The sequence below is a fragment of the Anolis sagrei genome, chromosome 5, assembly GCF_037176765.1.
Source record: "Anolis sagrei isolate rAnoSag1 chromosome 5, rAnoSag1.mat, whole genome shotgun sequence".
In the NCBI taxonomy this organism is placed as follows: domain Eukaryota; kingdom Metazoa; phylum Chordata; class Lepidosauria; order Squamata; family Dactyloidae; genus Anolis; species Anolis sagrei.
Genome location: NC_090025.1, coordinates 109,451,707 through 109,466,646, shown reverse-complemented (window position 1 = coordinate 109,466,646; position 14,940 = coordinate 109,451,707). Strand labels below are relative to the sequence as shown.

General features: G+C 38.6%; 1 protein-coding gene across 2 annotated transcripts in view; it reads right to left on the bottom strand.

The window, feature by feature from the left end:
• NCAPG (non-SMC condensin I complex subunit G) overlaps positions 1 to 9,903 on the bottom strand; it is a 30,419-nt gene extending 20,516 nt beyond the window's left edge. For both annotated transcript variants that reach the window (XM_060777913.2, XM_060777915.2), the window contains exons 1-6: positions 9,820 to 9,903; positions 4,424 to 4,533; positions 4,133 to 4,339; positions 2,845 to 3,073; positions 1,829 to 1,974; positions 790 to 874 (exon numbers count right to left, since the gene is read on the bottom strand). In XM_060777913.2, the coding sequence (XP_060633896.2) occupies positions 790 to 874; positions 1,829 to 1,974; positions 2,845 to 3,073; positions 4,133 to 4,339; positions 4,424 to 4,531 (775 nt within the window). In that variant the 5' untranslated portion in view covers positions 4,532 to 4,533; positions 9,820 to 9,903. The remainder of the gene's footprint in view (positions 1 to 789; positions 875 to 1,828; positions 1,975 to 2,844; positions 3,074 to 4,132; positions 4,340 to 4,423; positions 4,534 to 9,819) is intronic.
• Between the last annotated feature and the right edge of the window lie 5,037 nt (positions 9,904 to 14,940).

The window sequence follows — 14,940 nt, the reverse complement described above, 5'->3', positions numbered from 1 at the left end:
CCTCCTCTTACCTTTTCAAAGTGTTTTGCATCTAAATGTAGGAAGCAGGGTTATGGCAAAAAAGTTGGATTTTAGCAAAAGGAAGCGATTCTCTTAGTAAGATAAAAGATATTGCATTAGGAGCAGGGATACTAACATCTTAGTTTAAATATGCATATTCATAAGTATTTATTTATTTATTTTACGATATTTATAGCCCCCTTTCTCAGCCATACGGTGACTCAATGCGGGTTACAGATTGGCACAATTCGATGTCAGGCATTCATAAAAGTGTCATTAAAAACAATCAACATTACAATATAAAACATACATAAAAACCGTTAAAGTATATAATCATTGGTGTCATCCTGTTAAAAATGTTATCCAGTAACATCGTCTGGCCATTCCATGTTCATCATTCATAGTTCCGTGTTATCTATTCTGATGCATTCTCAAAAGCTTGCTCAAAGAGCCAGGTCTTTACTTTTTTTTCACAAAGTCCGGAAGTAGGGGCGAATACATATGATTCTTCATCCATGGATTCAACCAACTATAATTCAAAAATATTTTTTTAATCGGAAAAGCAAACCTTGCTTCTGCCATTTTACGTAAGGGACACCATTTTACTATGTCACTGCATATAGTACATCCCAAAGGTCCAATATAGAACTACCTGGTTTCAATGGGACTTATCCCACACAATTATGCACAGGATTCCAGTTTGTTCATTACTGTCACACATTGCACTTACACTGCAAAAACAAAAACAAAGAGCACATGGAACAGAAATGAAAAATAAAAATATTTTACCTGATCTATCATTAAGCCCTTGCTGCAAAAGTTTCACCCTTTGGCCTATTGTTAAGGCTCTTATATGGACCTTTTCTGCCAGAACCTTTGAAAAAAGAGAAGATACACTTTAGATCTTTATCAACAAGGAATAAAGCATTGTTGTTTAGAGACATGTTGCCTTTCATAATGAAAGTGATTCTAACAATGATTTACATTAATTTAATGAATGTAATTTACTTAATTTACTTTCAACTCTTGTCAACTTTTGCCATGTTTCAAAATTGCATAACATCAAATATAATATTATACAACTCTATCAGAGTCTCCCAGTCACATTCTTCCTACTGTAAAGAAACTCCAAACACAGGAGAAAATTTAAAGCTCCTTTGTTTCCCTTTTCCATATCCTCTCCAGCAATAAATCTAAAACATTTTGAAAAACAGTAAAAACAAATATCAGTGCTGACTACACTGTATCTTGACACTTCAAATAATGGGGCACAGGGTGATTTTGCTATTGACATTTTGTCACATTATTTTGTCAGAAACTTTTAAGAAGATATTTCATTTCTGCAATGAAATTCCCAGTTCTGTTTCTGGTATTATTTGAGGTGCTGATTCACAAATTTGCATTAGATAAACCGCATCTGCTCGTTTATTAGACATGGTTATCATTATTTTCTATGGGTGAGTAAATGGAAACTGGTATCTCAAAAACTAGAGCTGACAGGGGAAAACTGATGTCATTTTTGGAAACAGAAGGTCAAATATACCCAGAAACAGGGCTAAAATTTGAGGCAGTGTGTTGGCCAGTGTAGTAGTAGTAATATTAATAATGGTAACAATACTACATTTTATTTGACCCACCTCAAATGTTACCCGCAGGCTACAACACAATCAAACCACATCAAAATACATACAACAAAATATGCCAAAACATCCCACTATAAAATACACACACCAAAACACATTACAAAATACAAAAAAACAATAGAATGCAAATCTGTTTTGCAAATCTAAAGTAAACCAACAAGCAAGAGTAGCAAAATCCAGCTTACTTGATATGCTAACTTCCTGACTGTCTCTTTCACATCCATAGTCCGACTTACAATTTTGTGAAGTGTTTTAGCAGAGGGACCAATGCATGACAATACAGCACGCCTGACTTCTGCATTAGAATCACTTTCAATCATATTGCTATAAACTGAAAGGAGAACATTAAAGTTTATTAATATCTAGAAAAATATGTACATAAATATAAAGAGAGGAATTGAGAGGGATCGAAATACTTTGAGGTATCTCTTTTAAATGCAAAATCTCTTTTTAAATGTTTAAGGCTCACAGGTTGGGAGACACTGCTAACTAGAGATATGCAGCATGGCTACCGATTTAGGTCAGCAATTTAGATCACCAACATAGCAATGCCAATTTGAATCAATATTTGCTATTGAAATTTGATTCAATTTCCTAAATGCTAGTGGATATTAACTGTTATTAATTAGTACTGCAAGACTATTATTGCTGTGTGACTTGAGTTGTTTCTGATCCTAATCTCTACAGTGGCGTCTTCCTAACATCTCCCTCTTCTCTTTCCTCTTTCAGAATTACTTCAGGAAAAAGCCAGGAGGCTGTGGATGGATGATTACCCCCCCCCCCCCCTTTCACAAGGAAGTTTAGGTTTTTGGAGTATCTCAGATTTCCAGATAAGGGGGATTCTACCTGTGTGGGTTTCTTGTTCATTCCCAGCTATTAACCAATATTTATTCCCAGTAAGCCAGAAAATGATGAATAAGACTTCAAGAATATTTTAACCTCTTTTTATCACTATGTTCTATGCTTTATGATCTGAAAGCAAAAAAAGGTCTAAAACATAATGTGAGACCTCTGACATCCATAAATTATCTATTTTCCACTTTATAACACCTTTCAGTCTGCCAGGCAAAGTTCAAAAGTAATGTGATTTCTGTAATTTTTTCACAATGCAGTATATACCACATAAAATGTGTAAACATTACAAAGAAAAACACCCAACTGTATTAAAATATATAAATCAGCAGTAGGTCCATCAGCTTACCATTAACCACTGGGCAATCGTTGTCCTTTGGATCCTGAAGTCTAGATAAAGCCAGCACAGCTTGTATTCTCACATTTGGAACTTTGTCTTTCACTCGGAGCAGCATGGCATTGTTAATTTTATCAAATAGCTCATCTTCAATCTGAGCATTCTCTGGCAGACTTTCCAAAATTTTATTAATAAGTTGGCATACTCGGAATCTAACTGCATTGTTGTTGGCATTATGGGACTTTAAAAAGAAGGAGTTTACTTTTAAGCATCCTTGTATTAATCTTACGTACACATTATGCATTCAAAATTCAGGAAAGTAACTATATAAGATCGCTTTGACAAAATATATGTTCCACATCCTTTTGAAGTTATGCTACCATTCTGACAGATACAGGGCTAACTGTAAGTTCGCCTATTTTGATTGTGGACTGAACTCAATTTGGAAGTAGATGTCACATTTTTCTCCTTGTGGAGAGAAAGCAGAGGAATAATAATAATAATAATAATAGTAATAATCTGTAGCTGCCAATGGCATAAAACAGAAGTTGCATTGAGACACCCACAACTCAGTCATATACCCAAGAAGTATACTGAACAAATCAGAAACTGTGGCTGCATGAGAGGTCTTTGGGACAGTCACACTTCCGAAATTCTAGTTTAATCAGTGGCCATTGGGAGGGCCATCTTTAGCACAAGGGTAAGGGTTCAACTTTTTTCTTCCCTTCGCTGAGCCTGAGAAACTGAACTCAGCCTTTGAACACAGGGTGACATTCATAATATATCATAATATTGAAGTTAAATTATTTTAAAGAAAATCACACCAACACATGGTTTAGTACTACACAGAAAATAATAGTAGAGGTTGACTGTCCCTTATACTAAATGTTTAGGACAAGTGGTGTTTTGGATTTTTTTTTCAAATTTTGGAATAATGTGAAATAGTGGAAATCTTAGCATAGTGCTTGGCACAAATGCCTCTTGCCATTTCATAGACCCTCATATTGATAACCAGCCTCAAGTCTCATTTGTCTGCTACTTGTATTGTGTATGAGATGCTAGGCAGGAGACTGAGGATATTACATATCTGATATTGTATTTGAAAGGAAACAATATCTGGGAAGGCCAGGTTCTGCCTTGTGAAAGAATGAGCAATTGTGCTAGTCATAGGCTCAAAGGCAGAAACAGGCAATTGACTGCAAAAAGTTGTACATTTTGGAGAATTCCAAGTTCTGCAGTAGGGTTGCTAAGCCTGTATTACTAAAATATATCTATCCATCATCAGATTTTCTTATAGTACCTCAAGCAGAAAGTTGAACAAATAGTTCAGAAGTGAATTTTCCATTTCTTCCTCTTCAGCATCATCTTGTACTGGCTCATACAAGGAAGCAACGAACTTGGCCACAAAATTTATCACTTGTTCCACTGCAGGTTCCCGTTTGTAGACTACTAAGGCATACTTAAGGTAATGAACAAACTCCTCGTGAAAACCGCTTTTTTCCTGCAACTAGAAGAGTTACGAGTGGAAAATTTAAGACGTTTTGCTCTAGAGCAAAAAGGATATCAGTCAAATTAAATGTGTAATATTTACCTGATCATAGGTCTGTTTTAAAGATGTCACCAACTTTGCATGGTTTTGGTGAGGTTTTTGAGTTTTTTGAAAGGCCTCCTTTATAAGAAGTGTCTTTCCCCCTTTCATAGCTGCAGAAAGATTATTTAAAAGATAATCTAGATAAATAAAAATGTAATATTCGTTTGTGGGCTTAACTTAACTCAAAAACCACTGGACAAACTGACGCCAAATTTGGACACAATACACCTATCAGGCCAACGAGTGACCATCACTCATAAAAATACGGAAAACACAGCAGAAGAGACTTAAAAAGCCAAAAAACAAAAATTACATTACAACGCATGTGCAAAACCACATATATATATACATAAACACACACATACACAGACTGGGCCACAGCAACACATGGCAGGGGACAGCAAGTAATAATATAAATCTGATTGATAACTGGAGAATAGAGGGAGAAAACGTGGAGTCAGTGATAGACTGTATTTCTAGGCACAAAGATGACTGCAGACGCAGATTGCAGCCAGGAAATCAGAAGATGTTTACTTCTTGGGAGGAGAGCAATGACCAATCTTGATAAAATAGTTAAGAGTAGAGACATCAAACTGGCAACTAAGGTACGCATATTTAAGGCAATGGTATTCCCCATAGCAACCTATGGATGTGAGAGCTGGACCATAAGGAAGGTTGAACGAAGGAAGATAGACACTTTTGAAATGTGGTGCTGGAGGAAAATTCTGAGTGCCTTGGACCACAAGAAGATCAAACCAGTCCATACGCCAGGAAATAAAGCCTGACTGCTCACTGGAGGAAAGGATATTAGAGGCAAAGATGAAGTACTTTGGCCACATAATGTGAAGACATAATAGCTAGGAGAAGACAATGATGTTGGGGAAAATGGAAGAGGGGCAGACCAAGGGTAAGATGGATGGATGGTATCCTTGAAGAGACTAGCTTGACCTTGAAGGAGCTGGGGTGGCCACTGCCGACAGGGAGCTCTGGTGTAGGCTGGTCTATTGTTATACTTCATTTTTAAAGGCAAGGAGAGAGGGGGCAGATTTTAGTTCTTTGGAGGGAGTTCCAAAGACTATAATACATCTGTTGAACCCTACTACATGGTAGCATCATCCTTTTACCGTCATGTTTTATTACAGAGTACTTTTTTTCTAGTTGTGCTTCAAACAGATCTTGCATCTTTCCCACTATATTGCCAGCACTCAAATAAGACTATTAATGAAAGCTTGTTCTAATCTATTTGTTATACCTTGCTTTCTGCATCTCCATAGTGATTTACAAACAAGACTGTTTGCAAAAATGATGAAACTAAAACAATCCCCTGCAGTATTCAAAGCAGCCTCAGGTGGAAGAGGTGGATGTTAAAAACTCTCTTGGCTCTTTCATTTATTTATAAGCTGTCTTTTGGAGCAAAGCTTCTCATTTTTAAGACATTATTTTTAAAAATTCATTTATACTTTACAAATTGATGCAGTGTGCAAACAACAGACAATAACTTTATAGCAGATCAGACTATCTCTCCTCCTAACCTGATATTGAGTTATCTAGAAGCATTTCTCTAGAGCTCAGGCAAGCTGTTCTCTATTATTTCGAACATACATCTGATCTTTTTTCAAAAAACCAGGATTCTACACACCTGTCCTCACAGCTCGAGGCAGAATACAGCATTATTAAAATGCAGATAAAACATCTATTTAAATACATATCTTTAAAAACACAGAACAAGGTTAAAGAACTAATACTGATAGGACAAATAATGCAATAGCAGGTAACACTGAATCATAATGCTAACATTGCACATAAGTATGAAAGTATGCTATAAACTGTTTATAAAAACAAGCATATTTTCTCGAGTCAGACTGAGGTAGTTACAGCATTTAAATTTTGGTGGAAAACTTAACAGAAAATGAGCTTCTGTAATGGTGAATCATAACCAGAAATTATGTTATTTAGTTTGAAAGATGCATAGTAAGACAATGAAGCTTGTATTAAAGGAAATAGGCTAAGTGGACAATACTATCATTATCTGCAGCGTGGGAAACCAAGCAGTTTCTCCTTTCCCTTGTATTTATTTTATTTCTGTGCCTTTTTTTCTTTTAGTATTTGCTAATTAAAGTGTATTAAGGGAGTTTGCAGTTAATGTTTTATTCCATTAGTTTGTCTTAGATAGTATAACACTGGGTTGTTGTGAGTTTCCTGGGCTATATGGCCATGTTCCAGAAGCATTCTATCCTGACGTTTCACCCACATCTTTGGCAGACATCCCTAGAGGTTGTGAGGTTTGTTGGAAACTAGGCAGGTGGGCTTTATATATGTGGAATGTCCAGAAAGAACTCTTGTCTGTTGGAGGCAAGTGTGAATGTTGCAAGAAGTAAATATGGAATATGTGTAATCAACATCTGGAATGGCCCGGTCTATAAGTTTGGATTATGTGATTTTAATGTTTTTATTAGGTGTTTTCAATTGTTATACTTCATTTTTAAATGTCCTATTTTATGGTGAATTTGTCCTAATGTATTTTATGCTTAGTCATATGCTGTTTATGATTTGGTTTATGTATGTAAGGCACTGAATTTTGCCATTATTTTTTGTAAGCCACTTTGTGTCCGCCCCACCCCCCCACCCCGTCCGCCCCCCGGGGTAAGAAAAGCAATATATAAATACTTCAAATAAATAAATTGTTGTTGTTATTGTTATTATAAAAACAGACAGGTAATTTTTTTGGTGAGACAAGTCCCTTCACATGCTTGTGGATTTCATTGGCTTCTCTGTGTAGCCTGACATGGTGGTTGTCAGAGTGGTCCAGCATTTCTGTGTTCTCAAATAATATGCTGTGCCCAGGTTGGTTCATCAAGTGCTCTGCTATGCCTGACTTCTCAGGTTGAATTAGTCTGCAGGGCCTTTCGTGTTCCTCGATTCGTGTTTGGGCGATGCTGCTTTTAGTGGTCCCTATGTAGGCTTGTCCACAGCTGCATGGTATACGGTAGACTCCTGCAGAAGCAAGAGGATCCCTCCTGTCCTTTGCTGAATGTAACATTTGTTGGATTTTCTTACTGGGTCTATAGATAGTCTGTAGACTCAGTAAGAAAATCCAACACGTTATTGATCCTGGGAGCTGTAGTTTGCAGAGGCCCCAGCACTCTGGGAGATTAAACTAAAGACCTTGTAAAACAATAATTCCCATTATTCCATAGTATTGCGCCATAGCAGTTAAGGTGGTGTCAAACTGCATTAAATTCTATAGTGTTGGTGCATCCAAGAAGCAATGTCCTTTTGCCTGAGCCTCCTGTGAGGGAAAAGATTCCTTCTCTGCTGAGTTGATAGAAAGCAAACTTCTTTGGCATTTATAACTGAGTTTACACCAATTAAAGCAAGCTGAGGAAGGAAAGGAAAAGGGGTAGTAGGAAAAATAACTTGAATGCTTTAAAAACAACTAAAGATATATGAGGGCAGAGGAGTAAGCAAGACAGTCCCTTCCAAATCTGAACAGTTGGATACCACCGTGCTTTAAATGTGGGTTTTTCAGTAATAGTTTATTGAACTTCACTGAAACAACATGCTGAGATTCCTCAAAATAGAAAGTATCACTTTTGGTTTGTTCCTCACAACAGTGAGGAAAGAGCAAAAGTCAGATGAACAACAAACACTTGTGTGTGTATATTACATATAGTATGTATATTTCTAATGCTTGATCCCATACCGCGACAAAACTGAGCTGATCACTGTATAACACAATTCTAGCATAGCAAAACTATACAATACATATATGTATTCTATATTTGTATATATTATGTTGTGAGTTGCTTTGGGTCCCGTTAGGGAAAAAAGCAAGATATAAATAAAGATATTATTATTAATAATTTATATTTGTGTGTGTATATAACTCACAGCAAACCTGTGTGTGTGTGTGTGTGTATAATGTATTATATTTCTAATGCTTGATCCCTTATCGCAAAAAAACTGAGCTGATCCCTGTGTAATTCAATGTTTGAACATAGCAAAACTATTCAAATACACATATGTATAATATATTTGTATAATGCATTTGTGTTAGTGTGTATTTGTGTGTATTTGTATTACACATAATAGGTATGTATATTTCTCATGCTTGATCCCATAACATAAACAAACTGAGCTGATTAGTGTGTAACACAATGTCTGAGCATAAAATGACAAATATACACACACATATAATACTTATATGTGTGTGTGTGTGTGTGTGTGTGTTTGTATAATACATTTATATGAGTTCCTTTGAGGAGAGCGGACAGGTTAAAAATAAACAATTATTATTATTATTATTATTAGTGTGTGTGTGTATTAATAATATGTATTAAGGAGCCCCCGGTGGCACAGTGGGTTAAACCCTTGTGCAGCAGGACTAAAGACCGACAGGTTGCAGGTTCAAATCCGGGGAGAGTGTGGATGAGTTCCCTCTGACTGCTCCAGCTCCCCATGCGGGGACATGAGAAAAGCCTCCCACAAGGATGGTAAAACATCAAAACATTCGGGCGTCCCCTGGGCAATGTCCTTGCAGACGGCCAATTCTCTCACACCAGAAGCGACTTGCAGTTTTCCAAGTCGCTCCTGACATGAAAATAATAATAGCCGCTATCAAGACCTCAAAATCGAACTGCAGAGCCTCTGGCATAAACCAATACAGGTGGCCCCAGTGGTCATTGGTACACTGGTTGCCGTGCCAAAAGATCTCAGCCGGCATTTGGAAACAATAAACATCGACAAAATCACGATCTGTCAACTGCAAAAGGCCACCTTACTTGGATCTGCGCGCACCATTCCAAAATACATCACACCGTCCTAGATGCTTGGGAAGTGTTCGACTTGTGGTTTTTTGATACATATTTAGATCTCGTTTGCTGTGACATACTGTGCTTTTGTGTCACTAAAATAATATGTATTAATAATATTAATATAATAATATTAAACATATTAATAATATGTGTATGTATTAATAATAGTAACCTTTATTTATATTTCACTCCCTCTCCACTTCCCATTGAAATACTAGTAACTTTATATTTGTTCAAACTGTTCTTCATTTTAATTATTGTATTATTTTCAAGTGTCTCCTCAGTCTCAAGGATCATGAATAAAATTGGAAAGAATGGCAGTTTTTCCCCCGTTTAAGTGGTTCGATGGCAGGATTTGCCTAATTTGTTTAAAGTGCCTGCGAGGTGGGTGAATTAATGGCAAGGTAATATCCCTCGTCTCAATTCTCCTCATGGGTTTGCCCAAAGGACAAAGTGAGAAAGAGCAACGGTTAAGAGTTAACTTGGAGGGGAGGAGGGGAGGAGAAAGTAAGCATATAAGATAGAAAGCAAAGCAACAGACCACAGGCGGCTCACAAGACTCCCAAACAGGCCGCGTCTCACCTGAGCGCCACACAGACACCGCCTCCTCCTTCGCGCCGCTTTCTTCAAATGCGTTACGCTTCCGCCCAAAGATTCCGCTCTTCTTTGCAGAGTCTCGCGAGATTTGAGAGAACGTTTGAAAGCGAGCGAGGGGGATGTTTGAACTACGGAGAGGCGGGAAGAAGAGAAGATGTGGAAAGGAGGAGAGGCTTCTCATTAGGGAGGAGAGTCTCGAGTTTCCCCCTTCCCTTTCTCCTCTAGGTAACAGCCATTGAAAACCAGTCTGAACCCATTTCTTAGTAGCCCTGGACAAGGCACACTCTCTCAGCCTCAGAGAAAAGCAATGGAAATCTCTAGGTTCTTGTGGGTTTTTTCGGGCTATAGGGCCATGTTCTAGAGGCATTTCTCCTGATGTTTCGCCTGCATCTATGGCAAGCATCCTCAGAAGTAGTGAGGTCTGTTGGAATTAGGACAATGGGTTTATATATCAGTGGAATGGCTGGGGTGGGGCAAGGAGCTCTTCTCTGCTGGAGCTAGGTGTGAATGTTCCAACTGACCACCTTCATTAGCATTTGAAGGCCTGGCTGAGCCTGGGAAAATCTTTTGTTGAGAGGTGTTAAGATGTGCCTGGTTGTTTCCTCTCTGTTGTTTTGCTGTTGTAATTTTAGAGTTTTTTAATACTGGTAGCCAGATTTTGTTCATTTTCATGGTCTCTTCCTTTCTGTTGAAATTGTCCACATGCTTGTGGATTTCAATGGCTTCTCTGTGTAGTCTGACATGGTGGTTGTTGGTGTGGTCCAGCATTTCTGTGTTCTCAAATAATATGCTGTGTCCAGGCTGGTTCATCAGGTGCTCTGCTGTGGCTGACTTCTCTGGTTGAAATCTCACTCCATAAACAAACCTTGCCCAAACGTGATCACCACACAATAGCAATGATAAAACAACATGCCACATTGTATTGTCGAAGGATTTCATGGCTGGAATCACTGGGTTTCTCAAGTTGCTCCTGTCAGGACAAAAAAAAAGTAATTCACGTGGGCAGATTTATACCATATGGGGCAGGCATACTCAGGACATCTGCAAGGACATTTGCCCCATGAGAAGCTGGAGCTGACAGGAGCTCACTCCACTCCCCGGATTCGAACTGCCAATCTTTCAGTCAGCAGTCCTGCTGACACAAGGGTTGAACCCATTGCGCCACCAGGGGCTCCATAAAATTCTCATAAAAAGCAATGACAACTAACACAGTGCCATGTATTATCTATCAGCGTTGTAAAGGCAAATGCAAGGACAGCATCATTTTTGTTATTTTGTTTTCACCCTTTTGGATTATACTGTATTTTGTATGAATTGCCTCTTACGTTTAGTTCATTTTGACAGGATATTTGGCCTGTCCTTCTCTAGTCACTTCAGCTGCTTTTGTATTACATTGGAATTCAAAATCTTTTGTGATTTTAAATTGTTTACCTAAATTATTCCTGTGAACGCGATGTACTCGTGCATTTTTGTTCTTCAAGTGATGCCCAAGGGGATTAACACATTGCTGCACATCAAAAATCACTTGATGCAAAAGATCTTCCTTCAAGAAAGTTCTTGCAGTCCTTGTATTATATGTCAACATGTGTGTCTGTATGTGTGTTTTGCCTTGTCAATATATTATCTGTCAGAAAATATAGTTCATTTTCACCAGTTCATACAAATGCAATTTGAAATGGAAGCACCATAGGAATATTGTGCTCAAGTCCAGTGTTATCTGAAGTCGGCTTATTTGGAAAGGCTTTCATCATTTAGAGAGAGAAGAAAACCTTCCCAAAGCTCCCCGCTAGGTGTCAGTCTGGTTCCAGATTTCAATTTTCTGTTTTTCCACCAGCAATATTTTAAAATGTTGGCTTGACCCAAAGTTTACAAAAAGTCATCTGACTACTGAACTGGTTTACTTATGAGAACTACCTTGGATATATAAAAAGTGGAAGCACTCTAGCGAGCTATCCTTTGTTTCCTTAAATGCCACGAAAGAAAGAAAAAAGCTATATAGTATGTCAAACGTACACTTTTTTGAAAGCAACTGTTGTGAAAACACATTCAAAATGTTATGCTTTAGATGAATTCTGCACTTAACAAAAGATGGAGCTCAGCATCCAAAAGAATTATACAGCTTTGCTGCACAAGAAACCTCTCTGACAGAAAGCCAGGCACACATCCGGCACTCTGAATGGAAATAATGGCACAGCCTAAACAAAGGACAACATCAAGGCCACTGTGAATAGAGATTTCCCTGCTACCGCTATGATTCACATTCACTATGGAATATACAATTTGGCAGATGAAAACTAATTGTATTTAGCAGCAGAAAAAATGGGGAGGGGGTGATTGGCTATGGCTAAGGAACATATTTCTGATTATTTTTAGAATTCATGCCTTTCCTTTAAAAACCAAATGCAGTAAGCATACATCTTCCAAAAATGTACTAGTTTTCCATTGCATTAAATAAAAGGTAAAGGTAAAGGTTTCCCCTGAGATTAAGTCTATCATGTCTCCCCTCTGCATACTGAACATACCCATCTCTTTAAGCCACTCCTCATATGGCACGATTTTCATAACTTTTATCATTTTTGTCACCCTCTGGGCAATATCTCTCTTTAATTGTGGTGCCCAGAATTGGACACAGTATGATTCCAGGTGAGGCTGACCAAAGCAGAATAGAAGGGCACTATTACTTTCCTTGATCTAGAGACACTATATTCCTTTTGATCCAGCCCAAATTTCCATTGGCTTTTTAGCTGCTGCATCACATTGTTAGCTCACGTTCAACTTGTTGCCTATGAAGACTCCAAGATCTTTTTCACAGGGACTGTTGTTGAGCCAGGCGTTACCCATTCTGTATCTGTGTATTTCATTTGCTTGTTTGTGTTTGCCCAAGTGTAGAAGCCTACATTTCTCCTTATTGAAATTCATTTTGTTAGTTTTTGCCCATTTCTGTAATCTGTTAATGTCATTTTGAATTTGATCCTGTCTTCTGAGGTATTAGCTATCCCTCCCAATTTTGTGTCATCTGCAAACTTGATAACCATGTTCTCTAAACCTTCATCCAAGCAAAGATGCTGAACAGCATTGGGCCCCAGACAGAACCCTGTGGTATCCCACTAGTCACTTCTTTCCAGGATGAAGAGGAACCATTGCTGGGTACCTATTGGGTTTGGTCTATCTATCTATCTATCTATCTATCTATCTAATATCTATCTATCTCAGGCATGGCCAAACTTTTTGACCAACATAAATTTAACAGTATTTCAGACTCCAGGGGTCATTCAGTCCAACCCCCTTCTACCATGCAGGAAAAGCACAATCAAAGCACCCCAAACAGATGGCCATCCAGCCTTTGTAATAATCATAGTAGTAGTAGTAGTAGTAGTAGTAGTAGTAACAACAACAACAACAACAACTGTGCGGTTTTCTGGCATTGTATATTTCTGCCGCTTCTGTGATTGTTCATTTGCATTTTGATTCTGTAGCCCACTTGTCAATGAATGTCCAGAATCAGCAGCATCCACCACGGTACTTTTTATCCTGGGTGTCGACCAAGCCAGTATAGACTTCGTTTTGGTTTGCTTCTCCATCGCGCTTATGAGTTAGGTGCTCTTAGTTCCACTCCTCAGCTGAGACCTCTCTCCCTTGGTTGGACCTGCTGGTAGTTACACTACCACCAGCACAGCTCTCAGCATCCGTGGATCAGTTAAGCCCCCCCACCACAACCAAGTAGCACCCATGGGGGGTTCCAAACAGAGGCACAACTCTGTGGCCCAAATGATTCATTGGAACCTATGTCACAAGTACCACCTGTCAGGAGTAAAGATCTGGTGGGATCATAAACCTGCAAAGGTAGTGGAAAATGAACACACAACAATACTGTGGGGCTTTCTAATCCAAACTGACCAAGTTTTGGGACACAATACACCAAACATCACAATTGTGGAAAAGAAAAAAAAAGTTTGGATTATTGATGTTGCCATACCAGGTGACAGCCGCATTGAGGAAAAACAACAGGAACAACTCAGCCGTTATCAGGACCTCAAAATCGAACTGCAAAGGCTCTGGCATTGGTGGTCCCAATGGTCATTGTATACTGAGTGCCGTGCCAAAAGATCTCAGACGGCATTTGGAAATAATAAACATTGACAAAACCACAATCTGTCTACAAAAGGCCACCTTACTTGGATCTGCACGCATCATTCGAAAATACATCACACAGTCCAAGACACTTGGGAAGTGTTTGACTTGTGATTTTGTGATACGAAATCCAGCATATAGATCTCGTTTGCTGTGATATACTGTGTTTTTGTGTCACTAAAATAATAACAATAATAATAATAACAGAAACTCCAGGGGCCATCCAGTTCAACTCTCTTCTGCCATGAAGGAAAAGCGCAATCTAGGCACCCCCTGAGTGGTGTGGGGAAAATAGGGTTTTGGAAGCAAGCAAAGTGAGGGGGAAAGGTTTGGGGCAGCGAGGAACATGAGGAAAAGTCTTTTGGAGATGAAGGAGGCAAGGAAAAAATCCCAGTAAAGGATTCCCCTAGGCAGGAAGCAGCCAGGCTTTGAAGGTGCAAGGCTATTCAGTTCTAATCAAGCTGACCAACTGCAACATTCCCACTTGCCTCCAAGAGACAAGAGATTGTTCTTCCACCCTGGACATTCCACAGACATATAAACCTTACTTGCCTCATTTCCAATAGACCATTCAACCTCTTAGGATGCCTGCCATAGATGTGGGTGAAAAGTCAGGAGAGAATGCTTCTGGAACATGGCCGGACAGCCTGGAAAACTCACAGCAACCTAGTGATTCCAGCCATGAAAGCCTTTTTTCAACATTTTAATTACATGATTTTTTTTTTGTCCTTGCAGTTTGTCAGATCTTGTTACCACAGATATGCATCCCAAGGAAGATTAGAGAGAATTTTGGCAAGTGTGGCCATCAGTGTGTATGCAGTTGTTACATGCACACACATTTTGGTATTCCCTTGATTGCGACCCTGCAAAAAAGATTGAACCTAAAAATGTCAAAAATGTACCCAGAAGCCTGTGTGCTGATGAATTTGCCATTTTCAGAGAGTAGGGTGGGGTGAGCAGATCAGTTTTAAATCT